General features: G+C 37.9%; 1 protein-coding gene across 1 annotated transcript in view; it reads left to right on the top strand.

The window, feature by feature from the left end:
* Positions 1-26,692, top strand: part of TRERF1 (transcriptional regulating factor 1) — a 277,967-nt gene that overhangs the window by 231,728 nt on the left and 19,547 nt on the right. The window contains 5 exon segments of the mRNA XM_051996971.1: positions 3,523-3,662; positions 3,794-3,897; positions 6,039-6,114; positions 22,045-22,133; positions 23,687-23,800. Coding sequence (XP_051852931.1) covers positions 3,523-3,662; positions 3,794-3,897; positions 6,039-6,114; positions 22,045-22,133; positions 23,687-23,800 — 523 coding nt within the window.

Raw genomic sequence — 26,692 nt, 5'->3', positions numbered from 1 at the left:
TCCTTTTTTCTTTCCTCCTTTCCTTCCTCCCTCACTTCTTTCCTTTTTTTCCCTTCTTCCCTCTTTTCCTCTCTTCCTCTCTCCCTCCCTCTCTTCCTTCTTCCTAACTCCTATTCCATCTCATCCTCTCATCTAACTTTCACAGATTTTTCCCAACCCTTCTGTCTCCCTCTTGGTGAATCCAAAAAAAAAAAAAAAAACTGTATATATTTTTTTCTAAAAGTTCTCACAATAATCCTTTACCAAATGTATCATTTAATCCTAGGTACACTAAAACCATGTTTCTGCTCTTGTAATGCTTTAGAAAAACCAATAAAGTTAGTTTCCTATGACTTATTCAGGAATACATATCAACTTGAAAGGGTTCCTTCTGTGCTTGTCTAAGTACTCACAAATCATCTATTTTATGATTATATTAAAGATTTCCCTTTGTATCAAACTCAGGCTCATTAGTTTACAATGGAATCTACTTGTCTTCCTTTTTTGAAAGACATTGTATTTGTCTCTCTAGTTTACTAGAGCTACTTTTAATTCCTTGACAGTTTTGATCAATGGTATCCCATCACCAAGTTATTTCATTCTCCTGAGATTCGGGACTAAAAATTTACATTTATTTACATTTATTTGAAACAACTAAGGTTTGCATACTTACTCGACCCCTCTCCTCTGTTTTTCTCTCTCCTCCTGCCCCGCCTCCCGTGTCTCTGTGTCTCTTTCTCCCCCCTACTTCTTTCCCTCCTTTTCCTCTCATATTTGTCTCTTTCATGTTTGCCTTCAATTGTCTTTAAGTAGTGAAGGGGAGTTGGGGATAGGTGTTGGGGTGTGTGTGTGTGTGTGTGTGTGTGTGTGTGTGTGTGTGGTTTTGCCCTTTCCACTTTTAAGATCATTCTCTTCAGTAGAAAAAAACAGAAACAAAAATAGTTCAGTAGTTCTGCTTTTTCTCTTGTCATCAGTTAATGTTACACCATCTGCCCATACATTCTAGTCCTTCCTTGTTCTTTTTTCTATTGAATGTATCTTTTTTAAAAATTGCACTTATTTCCTCCACCCCAACTCTCAAGCTCTGTTTATTCTGGGATTTATTCTTTGGTGGATGGCTCACCTTCTTTTCTGTTAATCCTTAGTTTTGTATCCCTCTGTCTACCTTTCTTTTTATACATTCCTTTAAGATTTGGGCTCACTGGAGAGAGTAATTTTTGCAATCCCAATATACAGGCCTCTCTAGATGTCTTCCTTTTTTATTATCGAGGTTACTTATGGTTGGGATTGCTGAAATTTGTTTTTGAATGCTTCCTTTTTTTGTAACCATTCTGGAGTTGAAGTGAATATATTTTCCTGTGCTTCCAAATTATTTTGTTGGTTGTTGGCTATTCTGAATTTTCAGTTGATATGGTCATTTTTTCCTTAAGGTTCTGAGTATAATAGATAGAGTCAAGAAGGCCTGAGTTCAAATACAGCTTCAGGTCCTTACTAGCTATTTCACTCAGGGCAATCATTTAATTTCTGACTGCCTCAAAGAATGGCATCAACGAAAGAATTTATTTAAAGTACTCTCTGACGAACCATTTGGCCAGGTGACTCCTAGTATATTTATTTCTATAACAATGTTGTTTCTGTTTCTCTCTCGTACAATTCTCACCTAAATATTCACTGACATATTTCCATTCTTTACTTTGTGAATTACACCTGTGTAAATTATTCTTATACATTATGTATTTTAAATCTTGAGACCCCAAATGTCACAGTTATTTTTCATTTTTTCATCTATCAGATATCCAAAATTATCTCCCTGATGATCTCCCAGACTTATATGAAAGGTCATTTGAGATGTTTATAAAAAATAATTTTAAATATAAAAATTACCATATAAATGTACATTGTTATTCTTGACTTGAATCCATGTTTTATGAGCTTCTTGGAGCCATTAATTTAGAGCTTGAAGGAACTTTAGATATCATCAAATTCAACCCTTCATTTTCCTGATTCCATCTTTCTGAGGCAGAGAAAACTTACTCAAGGCAACTTATTTAGTAAGATGTTAATAGTAAGTAGTAACTTACTACTAGTAGTAATAGTAAATAACAGGCCCACTTATGCTAAGTGCAGTAATCTTTGTTCTCTGTCATGTCTCCTTATCAGTTTTAATCTGTTGTTGGAACTTGTATGTATAACCTGGAGAAGAGAATCTTAGGGGAAACACTATTGGTGTCTTTGTGGATTTGGATGTATTGTCATTTGGAAGCAGATTAGACTTATTTTGCTTTGCCCCAGATGTCAAAGTTTGTAGCAGTAACTGGAAATTATAGAGCTAAATGTTAACTTAATGTAAAGAAAATCTTCCTATTGACTAAAATCATCCAGAAGTAGATTAGCTGCCTTTTTAGTTTGTGAGTTTTCTGTAAGTAAGGGTTTTCAGATGGAAGCTAGATGGCCAAATCAAGTCAGCAAGCATTTATTAAGTGCTTACTCTGTGGCAAGCACTGTGCATTAAAATACAAGCCAAAAGAAAGGCAATTCCCTAGTTTTAAAGAGATATTTGTTGGTAGATTGTTTTCAATCACATCTGACTCTCTGTGATCCCATTTGGGTTTATTGGCAATGATACTAGAGTGGTTTTCTATTTCCTTCTGCGACTCATTTTACAAATGGGGAACCTGAGGCAAACAGGGTTAAATGCCTTACCCAGATTCACAAAGCTCTGTGTGTATCTGAGGCCAGATTTGGACTCATGAAGATGAGTGTTCCTGACTCTAAGACAAGCACTCTATTCACTGTGCCACCTTAAGTGTGGGGAAAGCAACACACAAAAGGGAACTCAGTAGGGGGCAGGGGAAGGTACCCACTCAGGGATCTGGAGGAAAATCATCCGGGAGGGTTGGATTGGGACACAAGTGGAGGAATGAATATGGAACTATTCTGCACACTTCTTCAATATCTATAGAGGTTCTGGGGTCTGTCACCAAAGGTTGGGGCCGCCTTCTAAAGTGGGAAGACTGCTGGAGTGTGGAGAAGACCACTTCTTAACAATGTTGCAGAAAATTAGAATTACTTCAGGAATGAGTTAGATCACATAACCTCTGAAGTTCCTCTAGCGCTAAGATTTTATGCCTTAATATTCCCTATTTCTCCATGGGAAATGATACTAAGCCCATCTTATTTCCTTCTCCCCTGCTTTGTATTCTTAAAAGTATCGGTCATAATTTCTTCATTCTTCTTAGGTATTGTTCAATTTTGAGATATTCCATGTTGCTCTGATTTAATCAGGATTCCCCTTTTATCTTGTGGAACCTCATTTGAAAGTTCCCATCTCTTTTCACTTGGAGAGGCCGTTCCCTGTCCCAGAACATGCGACATGCCTGGAATGGGGAGTAAGCGGGGTTGTCCATGCTTTAAAGAAATGCTTCCTGAGTTCTTTTAGTACGAGGGACAAATGTTCCACTCCCTTAGTGTCCTGATGAGCTGACCTTTGGAGGTCCTTCATAACCAGGCCCTACATTGTTATTTTTCTTCTTGTCCATAAAGACGCATCAATATTGGTGTGAGGTTCCAAGCGGAGATCCCCGAACTCCAGGATGTGTCTTCCCTGAGCAAGGACACACACAAGGCCACACTGGTGTGGAAGCCCTGGCCAGAGCTGGAAAATCAAGAGTTCCAGAAGAGAGGTATTAGGGTGAGGGAAAATTTGGTTGGGAATTGGGTAGATCCCTTTTTCTAGGACCTTTAGATGGGCTATTCAATGCAGTCATCTCCAGTTTTCTGATGGGTCTCTGATGCCTCTTCTTATTTCTTACAGTGGAGAATCTGCTAAATTTGTGTTGTTCGAGTGCATTGCCAGGAGGAGGGACAAATTCTGAATTTGCCTTGCACTCTCTCTTTGAGGCCAAAGGTGATATTATGGTAAGTGTAGTTTATGGTTAGCATTGCTTAATAGTTGAAACACCACACACACAACTGTTTGAGTAATTAATAACACTGATATCAGAAGCCTGACATTTCTACTTCAGTAGATGCAAGGAGTGCGGAAGAGTAGGAAGAGAATGAATGAGTTGTGCTTCTATTTACACTTTGGATTCCCTAGGCTAATTGTCAACACTTGTCTTTTGGGAAATGAGTGTGTCTGCATTTTATGGCTTGAATTTCACCTTAGGGAGCCAGGATAGAAGCTAATAGAGGCTGAAGGGCTTATTTAAACAAATAATTAGTCTCCCCAAAATAGGTATGTATATATAGAGCCAGACAGTCTATGACCTTGCTGAGACTTCTCTATGCTAGCAGCCAGAGTTTGGTCTTTATTCAAATGCCTATAATTAACTATTTCACATTCACTGTATTGATTTGTTTCCCTTCCTTTGCCCTAAACCCGCCTTGGATACCACCAAAGTCATTCCCTATTGGTCCCTTGATAAATAGGGGATCTATTTTAACCTCCTGAGAAAAAGATTGAACTGAGAATTGCAAACTTGGGCCTTTGAAGTCTTTCCACTAACTCAGTCAAGTCACTGATATCTTTGGACCTTACCCTCAGTGTTCTGTTCACATTGTACACAGGGGTGGTGGTGAGTGAGTTAGGTGGTCCTAACTTCATTTCTGATCCATCAGTTCTATGAATTAAGTGTCATAGTTCCAAAATATTCATGATAAAAAATGTTCTCCTTCTCCAGAGGAGAATTATGTCTCTTGAGTACATGAGTACAAAAATATTATTTTTCCACTTTCTTTATTTTTCTTGTTTTTGTGTGTGTGTTTACTTTTGCAACATGGCCAATGTGGAAATATAATTTACACGAATAATTGATATATTGCTTGACTTCTCAAGAAGTGGGAGAGGAATAGAAGTTAGAGAAAGAATTTTGAGTTCAAAATTTTAAAAAAGCAATGTTAAAAATTTTTGAATGTAATTTGGAAATATAACAAAATAAAAAAAAATTTAAAAAAGAAAATAAGTCGTATCAGTCTTGAACTATATCATAATATATGACTTTATCCATGTGGTCACTCATTTTAGTAACATAGATCTTATACCATTCTCAGGAGTCAGGTTAATGGTCTCCAAATAGTTACTATTTAGTAGGGGAGTCTCTTCAGACTTAACTGGGATTATTCTTGGACACAAATAGGGTTTGGCACTGGATATGAACTCTAAGCATTTTCAGCTTGGCAAGCCCATCTGCAGATGTTTGTAATCTTTGTGGTAAGTTGTCAGAAGGTTCAAAACCCAGTGTCTGCCTGAAGGGCTATTTGAAACCAGAGTGAGGGAAAGTATGACGGTGTCTGTGCTTTTTTTATTTGATGTTAGTAGGGAGATGAGAGTGTTTTTATCAGTGTTAGGAGCTGCTTTGGCCACTATCTCCACTATCTTAAAAAGAAATCTGATCTCAAAGCCAGTTCTCTACTCCTGTATTACTCTTGAGTGTCTCTTAACACTATACCTATGTTCTTTCATTTTCAACCAATGGCAGCATTAACATTATTATTTCATATCAAAGATCACTTAGGATAAATGAGATTATAGATTTAAAAGGTTTTGAGCTGAGAATCTCATGAGGAAAGTATATTCTACACCCATATTGGTGGTGATATTACCAATACTATCAATTATGATTTATTGTATGAAACAGTCGGATAAGGGACTGTACCTGTGATTTCATTAATGCAGGGAACTTCTTTAGCAAGGCAGATTGTTGTCTCCTTTATACTGATTGATAATTTTCCTGTAACTTAAGAGAGTTGCCTGTAGCACTGAGAACTAAGGTGACCTCTTTGGAAGATGCTCCTTTCTATTTATGCCAGGTTTCCCAGCTCAATTGGCAGAATTGGTTTTCTTCTTAGGGAAGGACAATCAGATGATGGTCCTGGGTTCTGATGTAGGTCGTATAATGCAAGTAAATCTCCTTGATCTTCTGTCTGCTTCCTTCTCCCCACCTCCCCGATGTTCCCTTGCGATGGGCTTGCTTTTTCTCCTTGGGGTATAAGATTTTCTGCTTGGCCTAGAACAAAAGTGATTAATCCTTCTTCTTTTCTTTCCCATGGGTTTGTAGGCTGCTTTGGAAATGCTCCTGCTGAAGAAACCCATCAGATTTAAATGTCATCCTTTAGCAAATTACCACTATGCTGGTAGGTTCCTAGTTTTTCTCATCTCTTCTCATTGTTTTCTGAGGGGATGAGGAATGGGGCATTTTTTTCCTTTCTTTTCTCTATTTTTTTAAACTGCTATTGATAATGTTGTCTGTCAATTGATTGTTTCATGGTTATTAATTATTTCAAGGCCTTCCAGGCACCTAGCAAAAGTTGGTGATTTTATTTGTGCAGTGATATTGCTGAGCTCAGTGATGGTATGACTGTCAGGTTGTTGTTTTGTTGTTGTTCAGTCATTTCAATTGTGTCTAACTCTTTAAACCCCATTTGGAGTTTTCTATACAAAGATAATGGAGTGGTTTGCCATTTCCTTCTCTGACTCAGTTTACAGAACTGGGTTGAATGATTTGCCCAGGATCATAAGAAGTAAGTGTTTGTGGCCAGATTTAATTTGGGTCTTCCTGACTCCAGGCCTGGCACTCTATACACTGCCCCACCTAGCTTCCCTGTCACAGGGCTGCTGTTAGGTTAATATGAAAAGAAGGCAGGTACTTTGTGTTAAGGCATATGGGATCCATTAGTTCTCAGCCAGGAAGAAGTCAAAGATTATGGGGGTGATTTCTTATTTTGTTTTTCATGATAGACCTGTAATCAACATGTGAGAAAGAGCTTTACAAACCCTAAAGCGCTATTCCAGGGGCCCTCAAACTTTTTAAATAGGGGGCCAGTTCACTGTCCCTCAGACTGTTGGAGGGCCGGACTATAGTAAAACCAAAAACTTTATTTTGTGGGCCTTTAAATAAAGAAACTTCATAGCCCTGAGTGAGGGGGATAAATGCCCTCAGCTGCCACATTTGGCCCGTGGCAGTAGTTTGAGGACCCCTGCGCTATTCAGCTGCTGGCTGCAGTGATCACCGTCACCAGATGGTGATAAAGATAATGATGATAACAGCAGCATGGTAAGGGGGCATTGGTGGCACCTGGAGCCAGAAGGCTCATCTTTGTGAGTTCAAATCTGCCTCAGATGCTAGCAGTGTGACCCTGGGCAAGTCACTTGCTTGCCTCAGTTTCTTCACCTGTAGAGTGAGCTAGAGAGAGAAATGGCGAAGAATTCCAGAATCTTTGCCAAGAAAACCCCAAATGGGTCACAAGGAGTAACTGAATGGCAACAAAAAAGAGGGACATCATGGGTCATGGGTAGCATTGAATTTAGGAGACAGGAAGACTTTGACTTGAACTCTGGTTGGATAATCTTCCTGATATTGTAAACTCATTGAAGACAGTACCTTTATGTCCACAGCACCTAGAATTGCACTTAATATGCTTAGTAAATATCTTGTCTATTGATTAATTGACAATAGCTCTATAACGCCAGGCTAGTCCCTAAACCTCTCCAAGTGTCCTCAGTTTTCTCGTTTGTCAAGTGACCACAATAGCATCTACTTCATAAAATTGAGGATGATTGAGATAATAATATAGGCTAAAGCACTTTGTAAACAAATGGTACTGTGTCCTAGAAATGTCTACTATTGTTATTGTTTTAAGAGGCAGCATGGTATTAGTGTGTATAGAATCTAGGAATACCTGAGTTCAAACTTGTCCTGACACACTATCTGGGTAAGTCATGGATAATACCCTAAAACTATGAGTTGTATTGCTAATTGGAGGTGGGCGGTGGGATTTCTTATTGGGAGTTCACTATCTGGATAAAAATAAATAAATAAATAAATAAAATGAAATCAGCAGTTCCACTATTGTTTTCAAGTCTTCTGTATCCTTGCTAACTCTGATAATAATGATGCAGTTAACCGTCTCCCTCCTTGTTTTGTTTTTAAGAGGAATAAGGAACTTTTGAAGTTTAGTGAAATTGGAATCAGAAAAGATAAGCTTAGGTGGCTAAGATAATTCAAGATGGTCCTTGATTAAATGACATAATAATTGTAAAGCATTTAGTATAGTGTCTGGTATGTAGACTATATACATGCTAATAGTTGTTGTTATTACCATCTCCAGGATGCTGTGAGGATCAATTAGATTTTTGTGAAGTCTTAGCACAGTGCCTGGCACATACTGGCACATAGGAGGTATTTAATAAATGCTTACTTCTTTACCTTCCTTCCCTTTATTAAATTTATTAAAATATTAATTAAAAATTTAATTGCCAAACAATCAGGCTGACCAGTTAGCTCCCTACAATTCCTCGTGTTTTCCTTAGTAAACTTTGCAGTAATTTAAAGTAGTTTAAAAAAAAAAAAAGGTCTGAGGGGGCAGAAGGGAATGAAAAAATCTTGTATTTTCTAGTTATGACAGTTGAATGGATAATCCATCAAGTTACTATATCAATATATGTTCCTCAGACAGGTATTTCTGGTGGACATTGTAGCGGGCCCAGAATTCAGTGGAAGGTTGAGAGTAGACCATATGGTATTGGGGACATTATACAGCTACAGTAGGGATTTCAAACTGTCCACTGCTACAAATCTCTATCCCCAGAAATCATTTTCATACCTACCTTCTAATAGTACTACTGTGTACCTATATGTCACAGAATACCATGATTTTGGAAGCATCAGTTTATGAGGGGTTTAAGATATGTCTATGGAATACTTATTCATAAAGCATTTCAGTTTTTTTCAAACAAAATGAAAAAAAAAGTAGATAAACTAATTTTTAAAAAATGAACAACCAAACTTTACTGGGGATGGGGGAAGTGATTTCAAAAAAGAGAGGCATAATAGCTTTTTCCCCCCTTCTGAAAACATCAGGATGGATCTGGGTGCATCTAGCATGTCTACCTATGGAACATCCCTTTATGAAGAATTCCCAGTAAGAAATCTCCTTCTAGCTATATCTGTATATCTATATTTATATATATCTAACAGATCATACTACCTATCCTGCATCTGATAGATTAATTGACTTGTTCAGCCTACGTATGTTGGATAGGAGACCTGAATCTGGGTCTTCCTGATTCCTAGCCTCTTTTTCTATCCAGTATACCATGTAGCCTCTACAGCAATAACAATAGATGACATTTTAATGGTCCTTTATTGTAGGCAAAGTGTTTTACATGTGTTCCTGCTGCCACTTTAATTTGCTTTTTAGGGGAGTAATTATAGTTAATATTCACCTCCTAATCATTTCCAGAAAGCATGGGACTGGGTGATGACCAACCAGCCAGATTTGTGGTGATGAAGGAAGGAGGAGAGGAACAGGATGAGGAAGAGACCACTTAATCTTGACACAGATACCATACAAAAGTGACTTAAACACTGAAAAATGATAGTTATGTACATTGTGGCCATCTGAATGTTTTTCTTCCTGATGTCTGCCTGGAAAGTGGATAGAGGGATAAGTTTATGGCTCCAGATGAGCCTGTAGAAATGAATGAGCACTTCTATAATTCTCTGACTTTACTCATTCAGTTTTGTTTTTAACAGCAGTAACATGTTCAGTGTCTCAAAGTATGTGAGTGCTTGTTTCCAAACTGTGCCCAAAGTTTATGTTGGATCTGGGGTTATTGCCACCTTACCCTTCTCTTAAAAAAAAAAAAAAAAAAAAAACAAAACCATAGTGCATTTGGACTTGGGATCATGGGGGCAGTATCAGTCTTGCCAAATTACATTGTGTGGTTGCTAGGACTTGGGACTTCTTACATGCAGAATCTAGGAAACAATCTCGTTTCTCTGTTAGCCTTTCATTGTTTTCATCTTTCCAAGGAGGAGTGCTGGAGGACTGAGGGAGAAATAGAGTGGGAAGTAAAGTTTAAATTTTAAGGCACAAGTCCCCCAAAAGGAATCCATTTGCCACGTCAGGTCACTAAGAGAGCCTAAGGTCTCCTCCAACAGTCTTGCTTCAGAGTGTCAGGACATTCTCAGAAGAAGTATTTTAGACAAAGGCTGATCTCAATAGAGAAGGAGATGGAGAAAAGCATAGACAGCCCTTTCCCTTCTGATAGAGGTAGTTAATGATGCATTGACTCCTTAGCATACTGAATGTAGTCAGAATGATCTGAATTCAAATTTAACTTCAGACATTCACTAACTATATGTGACCTTGAGCAAGTCAGCTAATCTCCACCTGCCTTAGTTTCCTCATCTATAAAATGGGAGTATTATCAGCACCTTCTTTTCAGAGTTGTTGTTAGGATAAAATAATTTTTGCATAATATTTTTGCAGACCTTAAAGTAAATGCTTTTGTTATTATTGCTGTCATTTGCTGGTGAAAGGTGAAAAACAGGGGCAGCATATTATAGTAGGGGCAGTGAGGTGTACAGTGGATAGAGTGCCAGACCCGGACTCAGGAACTCTCATCTTACTGAGTTCAAATCTGGCCTAAGACACTGTTAGTTTCCATTTTTGTAAAATGAGCCAGAGGAAAAAAAGGCAAGCCACTCCAGTATCTTTGCCAAGAAATGGGGTCACAAAGAGTTGGTTGGGACTGCAAAAAGATGGCTGAGCAACAACAAAATAGTACAGTAAAAAGAACATTGCCTCTGGCCTTAGAGGACTTGGATTCTGCCTCCTCTCTGTTGCTTAAGTACCTCTCCGAGGAAGTTACTTAACCATATTTTCCTTAGTTTCCTCATTGATACAATGGTATGGCCGGACTGGATGGGTCTCTTCCTTCTCCAGAAGTTTGTATTTTCCATCCACAGAGAACCACAACAGGCCAGAAGTGGTACCTAGCAACAATTCCAGGATCTCTTCCTCACCTAAGGTTAGCCCCTTCATGTGAACCTGGCCCATGTGATGAGACATTGACAGTGTGTGACTCCTGAGGCCTTTCCATTTCCTCAAAGGGACTCGGGGTTCAGCCCCCATTAGGCTTATAGGTGGAAATAGCATGGGGCCGATTCTGCTGCCTTCCTTCCCCCCAGGGTGAAACCCATGACTTCTGCCTCTGGAGGACCACAAAAGGCAGGAAGAGTGGCAGCTTCTTTTTAGAGGAAGGGTCCTAGTTTTAGAAGTTTGTAAGTTTACCTTTTGTTTGTTGGTTAATATGGTAGCAATTGTATTGGGTGGTGAGAGATGGAGTGTGTGGAGGGGCAATAGGAATGACCCCCCATACGTGGCTGTAATGGGAGTTGCAGCATCCTTGGGTTTTTCAGTTGAACGGGTCAGCTTTACAGATGGCTCTGAGTGGGAAGGAGGGCAAGAAACAGCTCAGTTGCGACACAGCCTGCTATCAGCTCATGCTGAACACCAAACACTCAATCTACAAAGTTCACAGGGTGGGTGGCGGAGGGAGAGATGAAGAAGTGGACTTCAGAAGATCGGAAAAATCATGCTTATAGATCACCTGGTGTTTTAGGGAACAGACTGCCCTTGGCGTTTTTCAGTTTATAAGAACATATATACAGCAACATATAGACAGATGACCACAATGCAAATGAGTTTCACGGCATACACAGTGCTTTAGGTTTGAGCCAGAGGCTCATGCTATTTACCATCTTTGTGACCTTAAATACATTACTTAAACTTTGTGACTTCAGCTTCCTCATTTGTGAAATGAAGGCAGGGCAAGCTATACTAGATTAATGGTATCAAATTCAAATAGAAATGGCTCTTTGGAGATCTACATATTGATTGAGAAAACCACAAATTAATATTATGTATATTGTATAATATTTTAATCTGGTTCCTGAATCATTTAGAAATGCCTTGAGTTTGATACCTTTGTATTAGGTGATGTCTGAAACATCTTTGTGAGCTCTAAAGCTACGAAATTGTGAAAGCAGCTTTATAATAAGATATGTGAATGTATCCATATATCCCCCCCCCCCCCACACACATATATACATATACATGTGGGTATATATACATATGTGTGTCTTAATAGGATAGATAGCTATAAAATATATACAACATCCTATGTAGCTTTATAGGATAAATAATATATGTATATATGTATGTATGTATGTATCTTAGGATAGAATAGAAACTATAGAGTATATTACAATAACATGCAGCTTTATAGGATATATAATAAGATTTATAAATGCATGTGAGGCTTCCATAACAGGAAAGATAACTATATAATATGTACAATATCTTATACCAAGTAGTTGCTCAATAATAATTTTTAAAATGAAAATTCTGCTTTTCTCAAAGAGATGATTTTTGGAGCACCTTTAGCTTAAACCACCCACACTTTCCCTGAACAAATCAGCACCATATCTCCTATATAAAGAATTTTTTTGCATTTATATATATTTTTAAAATTAAGTTTCTTTAATTAGCATTTACTTTCTATTCTTTTCACATCCTCACACACATTCTGAAAGAAGGAAAAAGAAAGCCCTTTAAAATAAATCTGTATAGTCATTCAAGCAAAAATAAATTTTGACACTGGCTATGTCCAAAAAACACGTGTCTCCTTCTGTACACAAAGTCCATCATCTCTCTTTTAGGAGTTGGGGAGAATTATTCATAAAAGGTAAAAAATAGCTCCTCTGTTGAAAGCCCCAGAGCTAGTTTCCTTCACCCCTCTCCCTAGCATCTCTTTTTTCCCATCGGCTGGGATTTCTGTACATCTTTCCTGAAATCAACCACATCTTAGGAATCTGTTTCTCTGACAACCAGAACTCAAAACAATTTCTCCTCTTGATGCTGTTCCAGCTACAGCTTCCCCAGTTAATTAGTCTCTTTCTAATTAGCTCTAATCGGCTTATTAGGGTCCCCTGCTGATAACAGCCCAATAGCCAGGAATCCCGAGGTAGCACAAATGATTCCTGTGGGCACTCCAGGAAATTAACCCTTTGCTCTTTTTAATTGGTTAGCACTTAGTAAATGGGGAGTTTGTTAGGCACAGAGATTAAATGTGATGGGGAATGAGAATTTCAAGCCAGTGTTAAACCATGTATATTTTGAATAGAAGTTATTTTAAAGTCTGAGAGATTCCAAAAAAAGGAAAAAAAATTCTAAATTAACAATTGCTTATCGAGAACAGGGAAGAAATCTGCATCAGACAGGGAAAAGAGCCTAGAAAATCATCTTCTTGGTTGTGCATTAAAGGCAGATTTAGAAAATAGAGAGTAGAAGGTGAAGAAGGGTCAAAGATAATAATACTAAGCTCATATTCATACAGTGCTCTCCTAAAGACTGAAGTAACTACCTCAGTATCATCATTTCTATATTATGGATGAGGAAACTGAGAGATTTGGCAGAGGAGGAAATGATGTATATTTCAGTGAAAAGTCAAAAGATTTGGCTTCTAATCCTGCCTCTTAACATTTATTATGCAATCTTGGACAAATCATTCTTTGGACCTCAGTTTCCCTACTTGTAAAATGAGGGGTTGGATTAGATGATCTCAGAATTCCCTTTTGTTGTAGGTCTGTGATCCAATGATAATCATACCAAACTTCCTCCAAGATCCATGAAGTCAAAATTATTTTCATAAATGCTACATTATTTGCCTATTTAAAATTTTCTTTATATATTTAAGCCAACGCAACATATTACAACAGATTGAATGCAGAAGCAGATAGGAGAATCTAGTTGTCTTCTATAAATCTCTATTAAACAGAATTGCAAAAATATATAAAACAATGTTTCTTTGTAAAGTACAGCTTTTTTTGGTACAAAGTTACTTTTCACATAAAATGTTATGTTAACATAGTGGATTTGTTATTGTTATTTTAAATTAATTAATACATATTTTAAAATTCTTACCAGTTTTCCTTTCTTATACAGTGAATATTAATTACCTTTTCAACAAAAGCTTTTGAGTGTTCCCCATAATTTTGAAGAGTTTGTTAAAGGGGTCCTGAGATCAGAAAGTTTGAGAACCACTGCTATTGCAGACTGCTTTTTTGGAAAATAAATTTATCTAATCAGGAATACTCAGAATCTCTTGAATGCATGTTAGACATTCCTACTTTCTCCCTTTTGGTTACCCTGTTCTTCTTACATGGCTAACTTCTCTCTCTCTCTCTCTCTCTCTCTCTCTCTCTCTCTCTCTCTCTCTCAACTTATGACCTACCTTTCCTTCTAAGCTCTCCTCAAACTCCTTTCTTACCACCCTCACCTCATAAGGGTTACTCTTTTCTTTTGACATCCTGGCAAATTCTTTTCCTGTAGCCTCCATTTCTTAGACTATACCACCATATGTTGTTCATTTGTTTTAGTCATATCCAGCTTTTCATGACCCCATTTGAGGTTTGGTTGGCAAATTACTGGAGTGATTTGCCATTTTCTTCAGCTCATTTCACTGATGAGGAAACTGAGTCAAATAGCGTTAAGTCACCTTTTCCCAGGTGTCTTAGGTCCCATTTGAACTCAGATATTCCCATTCTAGGCCTCAGTGCTCTATCCACTGAGCTGCCTAGCTGCCCACACTAACATATAGTGCTATTTTTAAAAAAAAGACGTTCTTAATTTGGCATATGTGAATTTATTTTCTTTTAAATATTTTGATAACTATCTCAATATAACCAGTTTTCTTTGAAATTTTATATAATTGGGGCAGCTAGGTGGCAAAGTGGATAGAGCATCAGCCCTGAAGTCAGGAGAACCTGAGTTCAAATGTGGTCTCAGACACTTATAACACTTCCTAGCTTTGTGACTCTGGGCAAGTCACTTAATCCCAACTGCCCCAGCAAAAAAATAAATAAATAAATAGAATTTATATAATTTATTTTATGCATTTTAAAAAACTTTCTTCTGAGAAGGGATCCATAGGTTTCACCAGACTGCCTAAAAGGTTTGTAACATAAAAAAAATTGGTTGAGAACTCCTCTTTTAAAATAATAATAATTATGATTAGTAATATTGTTAATAACCTGAATTTTTTTGAGATGCTTTGTTAATGACAAAATATTTTCCTTGGAACATAAGCAAAATGGATGTTCAGACCTATGATTTATTTGGTGTAAGGAGTTCCCCCATTCTAATGCCAAGAGTTGATTGCCTGGGGCATTATTAAGTGAACTGCACAGGGCTTTCAACTAGTACTTATCAGAGACCCAACTTTCTGGTTAAGAGGCAAGTTGATTGAGAGCTCTTTGTTCCCAGATGTTCCCTTGCTTTCATTGACATTATTTGTATAAAATATACATCTTATTCACACCTTTGTTACTGAATCTGATTATAAAATACTCATCATTTCCTCCCTGCACAGTTGGCCAATTTTCATATCATCTTTCTAAAAAAATGGAATTTAAAGCTTCTCTCAAATTCATCTTAGTTAGATGTCCTCCTTTGTATTCCCTGTAATCCCTAGCCCAGGGTGACACAACTAGTAAGCATCTAAGGTCAGATTTTAACTCAGGCTGTATCTCTAGACTCAGTACTCCATCCACTGAGCCATCTAACTGCCTCCTAGACAAACAGGTTAAGTAACTTGTTCAGGGTCACACATCTAGTAAATGTCTGAGGCTGGATTTGAATTCTGGTCTTCCTGATTCCAGGTTTAGCACTCTATCCACTGAACCATCCACTTGTCTCTATAATAATAATGGCTGACATTTAAATAGTTGCTAACAAGAATATTGTTCATATCAAATGTAATATCATTCCCTTCTATGTCAGAAAGCCATGCTGACAATAACAAAGCCCCTCCCTCTCATTGACCCTGGGAATGTCTTTATATTCCTATTGCCTTTGAGAGGGAAGGGATTTCTTACCATCAATAAGGCTTTCAGACATAGAAGGGAATATTGTACTTGATTTTAACAATATTTCCATCACAGCATATTAAATGCCAGGCACTGTGCTAAGCACTTTACAATTATTATTTCCTTTAAAACTCAACAGTATTCCTAGAAGGTAGGAATGATTATTATCCCCATTTTATAGATGAGGAAACTGAAGTAAATAGAGGAGAAGTGATTTGCCTATAATCACACAGCTGGGAAATAGTTGAGCCTGGCTTTGACCTCTTCCTGAGACCCTGTACTATATCCAGTTGGTTCTAAAATGATTCTGAGACTGCACTATCTATGTGATCTAAGATGAGTTATCCAATTTCTAGGTTTCTACGTCTGTAAAATGAGTTTGTTGGAATAAATGATGACTTTGTAGTTCTTTTCTTCTCTAAATTTATAGCCCCTATGCCGTTTTGTATTTAATGCCATTTTATTTGGAGCCTTCTCTCAAAGTCCCAATGAAGATGAACCTCTTCCAGTGAATCTTCCTTAACTAACTTTAGTAATTTTGCCTCTTACTCTGAATTCTTTAGCCCCTTATATATTCAATTTGTCTTACATAATTCTGCCTCTGCTTATGTATTGTCTTAGTATTGTTCTTAATGCCTACCAGTCAGTCAACTAGCATTTATTAAACACCTGCTATGGCTTGACCACCAGATACTGTGTTAAGTGCTGAGGATACAAAGAAAAGCAAAAGAGAGCTGTTTATTTCAGCGCTCATAAACTAATAGGGGGAGACAACATGAAAAGTGCTATATATAAAGGAGAGAAAAAAGGGGATCAAGAAAGACTTTTTGTAGAAGGTGGAATTTTAGCTGAGTCTTAAAGAAGCCAAGAGACAGAAATGAGAAGGGAGAATATTTATTTTCCCTCCTCCCCCAATTGGAGACAGTCAGTGAAAATGCCCAGAGTTGAGAGGTGGAATTTCTTTTTTGAGGAAGAGCAAGAAGGCAGCAAGTATCACTGGCTGCAGAGGCCCTGTGAAAGGGGTGGGGGGTGGGGAGAGCAATAAGAAGTATGAGAAGACCAGAAAAGTAGGAAGGGACCAAGTTGTGAAGGACTTTAAAAACCAAAGGGAGTTTAAAATCTGATCCTGGAGGTAATAGGGTGCTATTGGAGTTTATAATTAGACCTGCATTTTAGAAAGGTCATTTTGACATCTGAGTCTAGATGGGACTAAACCTGAGGCAGAGAGACCAATCAAAAGCTATTACAATATTCCAAGAGTGAGGTGATGAGGGCCTGGACCAGTAAAAGGGAGCATAGTTGCAAATGTAAAAATAGTCAGTCAATGAACATATATTATTAAGCACCTACAGTGTATCAAGCATTGTGCTAGATGCTGAAGATATTGATATGAAAAAAAAAAAAAAACAGATTCTACCTTCAAGGAGCTTCCTGTTTAATGGGGGAAGATAATACACAGAAGGAAGCTGGGATGGTGGTAATAAAGTTGCCCAACTCAGGGGCATCATGGGAAGTCAGTCAGAGTTCCATAGGAGTAAATGCAGGTGAGAAATGAGGGGAGTTGTTTGAGTTGAGTTCTCTCCTAAAATGGACACTTGGATTTGATGCCCTTCATCCTTTTCACCGAGGGACAGAGTATAGTGATGAGGTGGAGTATCCAAGCTCCCAAGGTCTTACAGAATGATGAAGTTATCCCAATGATAAGCTTTCTGGGACATAGTGAAGTTCCATTTCTCATCCTGGTGAAAAATAATAGGATTTGACAACTGAGGAGTATTCAGCCTAAAAAAAGCAAAGAATTTAGAATGATGCTTAGGCTTTGAGCCTGGATGGCTGGGAACATAGTAGTGCATTTGATAGGAAAGTTTGGAAGGAGGGAGGGTTTTGGAAAAAAGATAATGAGTTCAGTTTTGTACCTGTTGAATTTCAGATCTACAATTGGCAGCTGATGGTGGGATCTTGAAGTTCAGGAGAGAGATTAGAAATGGAAAAATATCTGTGAATTATCTTCATAGAGATGATAACTAAATATAAGGTCATGTTTGAGAAGGAAGCAAAGTGAAGCTAGAGGGGGGTTGATCCCCTGAGAGTCCTAATAGGTTGAGGTCATGGTGAGGCTAAGGCATGATAATAGGAGGTTATAGTCAGATAGAGAAATATCTGTGTTCTTGATCATGAAAGTGAAACCCTTGTGGATAAAGGTGAGCTTTGGGTTGTGATCATTCATAAAGTGAATTTGTAGTTGAGGTTTATCAACTGAAAGAACGAGGTGCTTAAGGGAACATCAACATGTATAGTGAATTTCCCCAGTAAAAGGTCTGGAGTTGTTGGCCCAGATGACACCTTCTAGGGTGTTAGACAATATGATCAGTTTAAGTGGAAACATCCTCCAAAGGAGAAGAAGACTTCATGGAAGAATTAGTATCCAAGCTAGACCTGAAGAGTGGAAAAAATTTGAGGGAAGTGTCGATTTAAGTGGGGGAGGAAAGATGACGATTCATTTCAATTTTGGAGGAAGACTGGAATATTTTATGTTGTTCCATGACATACCTGGCTGAGCATGAATAACTTCGCTGTTAATTTTGCAGCCCTCTCCAGCATTACTTTGACCCTCCCTTTTACTTTCACAGAGTTCAAACTTGAATGAGTCAAGAGAAACCCTCAGCCCTTCAATTTTGGAAGTTGGGGAGTCATGTCCATCTCTTACCTCCTCTCTTTCTGGGCAGGGTGGTGCATAGCATGGGAGACCTGTTACCATGTTGTATTGCCCTTAATGTAATACCATGTTGTATTGCTATTTGAAGACAAGAATTGATTTTTCTTCCTTGTAATCTTAATACCTTGCACACAGGAGGTGTTTCAATAAATATTTCTTAGATCTTTGATTAGATTAGATTTCTTAGATTAGATTAAGGTGCTTGCTTATGCCCTTCAATAATGAGATGAGCAGATATGTTTGAGAAATGATTGATGTTCTCACAGAATCTAGGCAGGGAAATGGCATTTTGAACTCTCTTTTTCCTCTTGGCTCCTGCCCATTTGACCTTTACTTCCCAGTGACAGTCTACAGAATCCTAGATTTGTTGAAGACATTATCCTTTGTGAAGGCTGAAGAAGTAACTTTCAAGGGAAGAAAGATAATATAACCCAGGAACCCTGATCTTTTTGGAAGGCAAACCCTCACACAGCTGTGTAAGGAAACAAGGAATGTGAATGGATCTGGACTATCTTAGAGATGCTGTTCTTGGGATTAATGGAAATGAGGCGGGGGGACTAGGGTACATGGAATTTGGATTCTCAGAAAACTATAGTCTGGATTCCAACACCTTCTAGTAGAAACCTCTCAGATCACAGAATCATAAGAGCTGGGCCCATGGAGGCAGCATAGTAAATAGTGGGAAGAAAACTGATTCTAACTCAAAAGTCCTGGGTTCAGATCCTGCCTCTGACCCTTCCTAAGCAAGTCACTTAGTATCAGTGAGTCTCAATTTCCTCATTTATCAAATCGAGAGGGATGGACTAGCTCTGTGATCTGTATGTTTTTCCTTACTCTGACATTTTATATGACTATGATCAGCCATTTAATGTCCTGAGGATGTTTCCTTTTTTTTTATGGTGATGATAATTACATTATTGACTTTATGTGATTCTTTTGTGTTTTTATGAAGAAAGCACTTTGTAAATGTTGGAGTTTTTATTTGACCACAATAGGTCATTGTAGTATATTAGATATAGAATTGGTATCACATTTAGGACTTCCTAGGTTCAAATCCATTTTCTGACACATACTGATTATGAGATTCTGGGCAAATCATTTAAGGTCTCAGTGCCTTAGTTAACTCTTTAAGACTATAAATTGGTGAATGGTTACCATTCCTCATTGGTAAAGAAAGTTTTCTTACTAATAGCTCACTTATGGTAATAAAAAAAATCTAGTCCTGTCCCCCTTATTCCTCCTCACCCCCCACCCCGGGCAACCTTGTAATTTAGCAAACATTTGTTAAGCATCTTCTGTGTACAAAGGCATTTAGGATATGAAGATATAAACATGAAACTTTCATCCCACTGGAGAGACACAATATGTACTCAAAAGAAAATCAAGGAGGGAAACAGTACTAGGACACACAAATAACTTCATTGGAGGAGTTGGCCTCCATCCTCCAATAACCATCCCACTGTGACTTCAAATTTTTGCCAACAAGCCTCTGTGTGCCAGAAGATATTTAGTCCATTTGAACTTCATCCAATTCATCCACAAGGCATTGACACTTTCCAGGTAGGGACAGCCGCCTGGGAGGGCTCCTTTTGATGGCTTCACTCATCACTGTATTGAGAGCAGGATGCTCATTGAACCTACTGAGAGGAGGTCATGATCTCTTACCTTTGCCAGTAACACTGGAAGAGAGCTTTCAACTACTAGTATCCAGTGGGGAATGTTAACAGTCTCTATAAATGCGAGTTATTTTTTATTTTTATTCTTGTTTCTCCTATCCACAAGTAAAGGAAACCCAGGGGACTTGTGGCTACTTGAAACAGCTTCTCTGGGGCTTGGCAGGGCAGTTAGGTGTAAACTGGTTAACATCTATCAAGGGATTACAGGATTCTAACCCCACTACTGGCTGGCAGATGCTGAATTTTGTGGTTGGTGTTTTAAATTCCCATGACTGTTGGTGAATTTTCTGAGAAATCTTAGCAGCCAGGCTGCCCACAACCAGATTAATGAAAAATTTGAGTTACCAAGATGACCCGGACAGAAATACAATGATAAGAACCACCTTCTCTGATTGGAAAGCTTGAGAAACATAGATGTGATATAATTCTGGAGTTTGAAAGACAGCCTTTTAGTGCATGAGTTCTTGGCCCTGGAACCTTTGCTTACCATTTGCAAGCTTATTATTTTTTTTTTTTTTTCTGATTTGTTGAAAGTAACCAATAAGCTAACTCACTGGCATTTTTTAAGCAATGTTATGTGCTAGGCACTGGGAAGAGAAAGACAAAAAAGAAAATCTCTGCCCTCAAGGAGTTTATACTCTGTTCAACTCCTTGAAGTCAAGATGAACACATACAAGTGTGTTAGGAAGGAAAGTCATTTTTAAGAAAACTGGAAAGATAGTTTGGTGCCAGGTTAATGGCTAAATGCTAAAGAAGAGCCTACATTTGCTCTTAAAGGCAACAGAGCACACCAACAGGGAATGACATGGTAACATTTAGAGTTTATTTTTCTGCTAGTGGGGATGGGAAGGGAAGACTGGATTACCCTATCTCCTTGTTAGGAAGTTCCATAACTATTTACAGATCTATTGTCATTGAGTCATTTCAGTCTTGCTCAATTCTTCATGAATCCATTTGGGGTTTTCTAGGCAAAGGTACTAGAGTGGTTTGCTATTTCCTTCTCTAATTCATTTGACAGATGTGGAAACTGAGGTAAACAGGGTTAAGCGACTTGCTCAGGATCATACAGTAAATCAGATTTGAACTCATATCCTCTTGATTCCAGGACCACAGCTCTGTCCACTGTGCCCCTAGTTATCCTTACAGACCTCCCTTTATCTCTGAGTATTTATCCCCTTTGTTTTATAGGGTTCATTAGCTTCTCCTTGGCACCAGTGTCACCCACTTCCCAGTTGCTAGAGAGAATTAGTATAGACACTCGAACTTATCTCCTCAGAGCTCCTGGACTCAGATGATCTTCAGCTTTGGTCTCCCCAGGTCATGGGATTACAGTCTTGTACAACTATATCCCACTACACCTGCCCTTTTTGGCAGCTAGTTAAATACTACAGTGGGTAGAGCAACAGTCCTGAGTTCATATACAACATATACATATACAACTGCATATGTTTACTAGCTGTGTGACCTGAATCCAGTCATTTAATTTCTGTTTGCCCCAGTTTCTTCATCTGTAAAATGGGGGTAATATAGCACCTACTTCCTGGGATTGTTGTGAAGATCAAATAAGATGATAATTGTAAAGCTCTTAGTATAGTACCTGACACATAATGTCATATATATATTAGCCATTATCATTTTTATCATCATTATTGTTATTTTAGGAAAATCACTTTAGCAGCTTTGTGAGGAATACCTTGGAGAGATTTCCTTGTATAAGCAAGTGGTTGGAGGATTCCCCTGGCTAGCTAAGGTTCTCTCAGTATATCTAAACCCAGAAAAGGCTATGATTTTTAAGGCCATGTTATATACTGTGGACTGACATGTTCTAAATTCCTGCATCCTGTCACATGGCTGATGTTGATTTTTAACCAATAAAAAGGAAACACTGAAAGATTTATGGAGAAGAGAAAATTACTCCGGAAATGGTCAAGATGCTTATATTTGTGCTTTCTCTTAGGTTCGGACAAGTGGACCTCTCTAGAAAGAAAACTATTTAACAAAGCACTAGCCACTTACAGCAAAGATTTTATTTTTGTACAGAAGATGGTAAGAAAAAATTCTCTTTACTAAAATGAAACCGCCTGTCCAACTCACTGTTTGTGTATTAATGTGTATGTGTGAGGGCTCCTTATACCCACTTTAAAAGAAAAAGGCTTATTAATATGGTAGCTAATAAACAATCAGCAATTTAGTGTGAACTAAAGATTACTTTGTGTCTTTGATGCCACCATTCACTCCATACCACAATTTTGAAACTTTGGGGTTATTAAAGATTCTTCTTCCTCCTTACTTTTTCATATCCAGCTGTTATAAATACCTATCATTTCTCTCTATGAAACATTGCTTCAATCTCTTGAATCACATCTCTTTTTTCTCCCCTGAGAGGTCCTCAACATTGATATTTAAGCTCTTTTAAAAATAGGTCTTCCCAAATCTACCATCTCCTGTTCTAATCTATTTTTTCTTCTGCTGCCACTTTAATTGTCCTTGCTCATAAATTTAATCATGTTATCCTGTTATATGAAAAATTGTGAGTATAGCTTCCTCTTGTTTTTCAATCAAAGTTCATGCTCTTCTCTATAACATTCAAAGCCCTCTAGGACCTAATATACTTCCTTCCTTATTTCATTTAATTCTTTAGGCAAACTGGACAACACTCTGCCTTGATCCAAATCTTGATTCAAGCTTCTCTTTATGCTTGGAATGCCATCCTTAATTCACCCGTTAAATTCCTGCGTGTCCTTTAAAGCCTCATCCTAATATACCTCTTCCAGGATCCCTCATCTCCTTTCCCCTCCATAGCACTTTATTTTGTACCCCTCTTTATAATAGTGTATTCCACTCTTATTTGTTTTGTTTTCATCTACTACACAGGAAGCTCCCTGAGAATAAATATCCTCATTTTGTTCTCAAGGGTAGAGCTCTATCTCTATTGCCAGGACTTATATTTTTATTGCTATCTTTTCTTATTACATCACCTATATTTTCTAATGTATCTTTTCCCATTCCTGGGTCCCACTAAACCATTCTTTTTAACAAGAAATCTTCTCCCCTTCCCCTTCCTCAAAAAACTATTCTTATTAAAAGAACCCTTTCCAGAGTTCATTCCTTGGTCCAAAGAATCTCTTTTACTCCTCCTACGGAGCCATTTCTTTTAACAAGAAGTCTCTTCTTTCCCCCTCCCATAGAGACATCATTATGATAAGGAATAAAAGGGGAAAATAATTTAGGAAAACTAACACATGCAAAGAGTTTGACATTGTACCTGTACTTGGAACTTTTGTGTGGGGTGGTGGTGGTGGGGAAGAGGGATTTAACTGTCCTATTTGCACATAACATCATAAGATGTTCTTATGAACATCTAACAGAGAAGAAGCATGGACAGCAGGTTAGAGAAATGAATCTTTTACTACATTTGCTTTTATTGGGGAGGAGGGGGAGAAGAGGGAAAGAATACAGTATAATTCTCTATCTCCCAATGGGTATGAAGGCTTTAATTTTAATTAATTGATTTGATTTTAATTAAATTTATTTTTAAATATATTTATAAATAAATATGTTTATTTAAATTTAATTAATGAATGTTCCCTTCTCTGCAGGTGAAGTCTAAGACTGTGGCTCAATGTGTTGAGTACTACTACACGTGGAAAAAAATTATGCGCTTAGGCCGGAAACATCGGACGCGTCTTGCTGAGATAATAGATGAATGTGCGGTAAGTGATAGGGCTGTATGCTCCTTCCCATTCTCATCTCCATCCTGTCTATACATATCACCCTCTGGAAATAAGGGTGCAGGATCATTTTTTATAAATTTGACTTGTAAAAATAAAGGAACAGTTGATACAGAGACCATCCTTTCACCTGTCCAGGCAGAGCTTGACTCCTAAGCCCTCTTATTTCAAGGATTTCTTTGGAAACATGCTTGATGGCTATATCTTCTAATACCTTCTCTTTAATGTGAGCCCATCCCATAGCCAGCCAGGAAGAGAACGAGATACCCTGACCTTGAGTTAGGTAGAGAAGGATCAGCTGACTATGTCTGTGGTGGAGTCCAGAGGAAGCCATATGTTCCTGATTCCTGACCCTTACATGTAGCAGTGTCTCTGGGCTTAAGTTCAAATTTTGCATCTATTATTACCTTTATGAAACTACAGGCAAATTCTTTTTTTAGGTCTCCATTTCCTCATCTGTAAAATTATGGGTTTAGACTAGATGCCTTTTAATTTCTCTTCCCACTCAAAATCCATGGTCCTGTCATCCCAGGGAAATCGACGGTATCCTCTAAGTAAAATGACATGCCTTTGAAAGTGGAGAGCCCATTCTCTTAGTTGATAATGGGAACAGAACTTGGTTCTGTCTTTTGCTTTATATTTTTTTCAATATGTTGAATGCCTTTTTTTTTTGTTTGTTTGTTTGTTTGTTTTTGCTGAGGCAATTGGGGTTAAGTGACTTGCCCAGGGTCACACATCTAAGACGTGTTAAGTGTCTGAGACCAGCTTTGAACTCAGGATCTCCTGATTTCAGGGCTGGTGCTCTATCCAGTGGATAGAGCACTGTGCTACCTAGTTGCCCCATATAGTTTGTTATTTTTATAATAATAGCTAGAATGTTTCATTCCTTCTTAAGCACCTTCAGAAATCAGATGAAAGTTATAAAGATAACACAATAGTAGAAATACTGTCTTGTTTCTCCATGACATAGAACCATAATACAACCTTTTTTTCCCCCCTTAACATGATCTTGTAGCCATGACACCTCTGTATCTTCACCTATAGATACATAAATACAGATACTTACCATAGAAATGAATAATTGCTGACATTCATAAGCTTTTATTAAGCTTATTACATCTTTGAGATGTCAGTTAATCACTGAGCATTTATTAAGCACCTTCTGTGAGACACAAGTACTTCGATATTCCCAAAGATACAAAGAAAGACAAAAGACCATTCCTGTTCTTGAGAAGTTTACAATCTAATGGGAGAGATAACAAGCAAATACATGCAAACTATATGCAGGATAATTAGGAAATAATTTACAGAGAGAAGGCAATAGAATTAAGAAAGGCTTCCACTAGAAGGTAGGATTTTTATTTGGGACTTCAAGGGAGCCAAGAGGTGAAGAACAGGAGGGAGCATCTTCCAGATATGTGGGATTACCACAGAAAATACCTGAATCTGAAAGTGCAAGTATCTTGTTTTCAGCGCAACCAGGAGGCCAGTATCATTGGATTGGGAAGCATGTGAAGGTTGGGTGGGAGAGATGGGAGAAAGTGTTTGATTATGAAAGGCCTTGAATGCCACACAGAGAAATCTGTATTTGGCGGTGATAGAAAGCCACTGTAGTTTATTGAGTGAAAGGTGACATATATTTTATTTATCTTTTTTGATCCTCATAACAATCCAGTGAAGTAGGTTCTCAGTCATCAAGTATCTCCTGTGTTCCTGGCACTGTGCTAAGTGCTAGGATTATAAATATTAGGGTGAAGAAACAGCCTATCCTCAAGGAATATACAATCTAATGAGGAAAGACTTCACATAAAAAGTAGCTTAAAAATGGGGAGGTACAGCCAGTTGAGAAATGATATGACTCCATTGTTCAATCAGAGGGTCAGAGAGTGGTTAAGGTAGAGTACCAAAGCTGATGAAGTCAGTAATGAACTTCCAGGGGCATAGTGGAGATGTCAGAAAAGTTCTAGTATCCTCAGTTTGTTGTTATTCAGCATTTTTCAGTCACATCTGACTCATGGCCCAATTTGGTGTTTTCTTGGCAAAGATACTGAAATGATTTGCCATTTTCTCTCCAGCTCTTTTTACAAATGAGAAAACTGAGGCAAACAAGGTTACACAGCTAGAAATTTCTGAGACCAGATTTTAACTTAGATCTTCTTAACTCCAGACCCAGTGCTATATTCACTGTGCCACCTACTTACTTAGCCCTTTCATTTTACAGATGAGGAAATTGTGGCAGAGGAGCAGTTAAATGACTTACTCACAGTTACATAATAAGTGTTTAAGACAACTTTTGCATGAGGATCTTTTTGACTCCCAAGTTTAACTGGTTTCATACTTCTTTCTATCAGGAAGACATTGGCTAAACTAAGAGTTTAGGATTATTGACTTGTAACATCCCCTTGTCCTCATCTAGGTCTGGTAAACATCAAAAGAAAGATGGCCTGTAAAACATTACAAGATATTTAGAAAGTATTTTTTTGATTTAAAGATTTTTATTTTTTAAACAAATGCATAATTTTCAATATTCACCCTTGCAAAAACTTATATTCCAATTTTTTTTCTCCCTTCCTTCCTCCATTCCCTCCCCTAAATGGCAAGTAATCCAATATATGTTATATATGTGCAATATTAGAAAGTACTTTTTTATGCAAAATGTACTATGGTAGGTATGGGGTAGTTAGGTGGGAAACTGGATAGAGGTCCAGGCCTGGAGTCAGCAAGACTCATATTCCTGAGTTCAAATCTGACTTTAGATACTTAGTAGCTGTGTGACCCTGGGACGCTTAACTTTGCCTCAGTTTCCTTATTTATAAAATGAGCTCGAGAAGGAAATAGCAAACTACTTTTTGTATCTTTGCCAAGAAACCCTCA

Source organism: Antechinus flavipes, chromosome 4, assembly GCF_016432865.1.
Source record: "Antechinus flavipes isolate AdamAnt ecotype Samford, QLD, Australia chromosome 4, AdamAnt_v2, whole genome shotgun sequence".
Lineage (NCBI taxonomy): Eukaryota > Metazoa > Chordata > Mammalia > Dasyuromorphia > Dasyuridae > Antechinus > Antechinus flavipes.
This window is presented reverse-complemented; position numbering and strand designations above follow the sequence as displayed.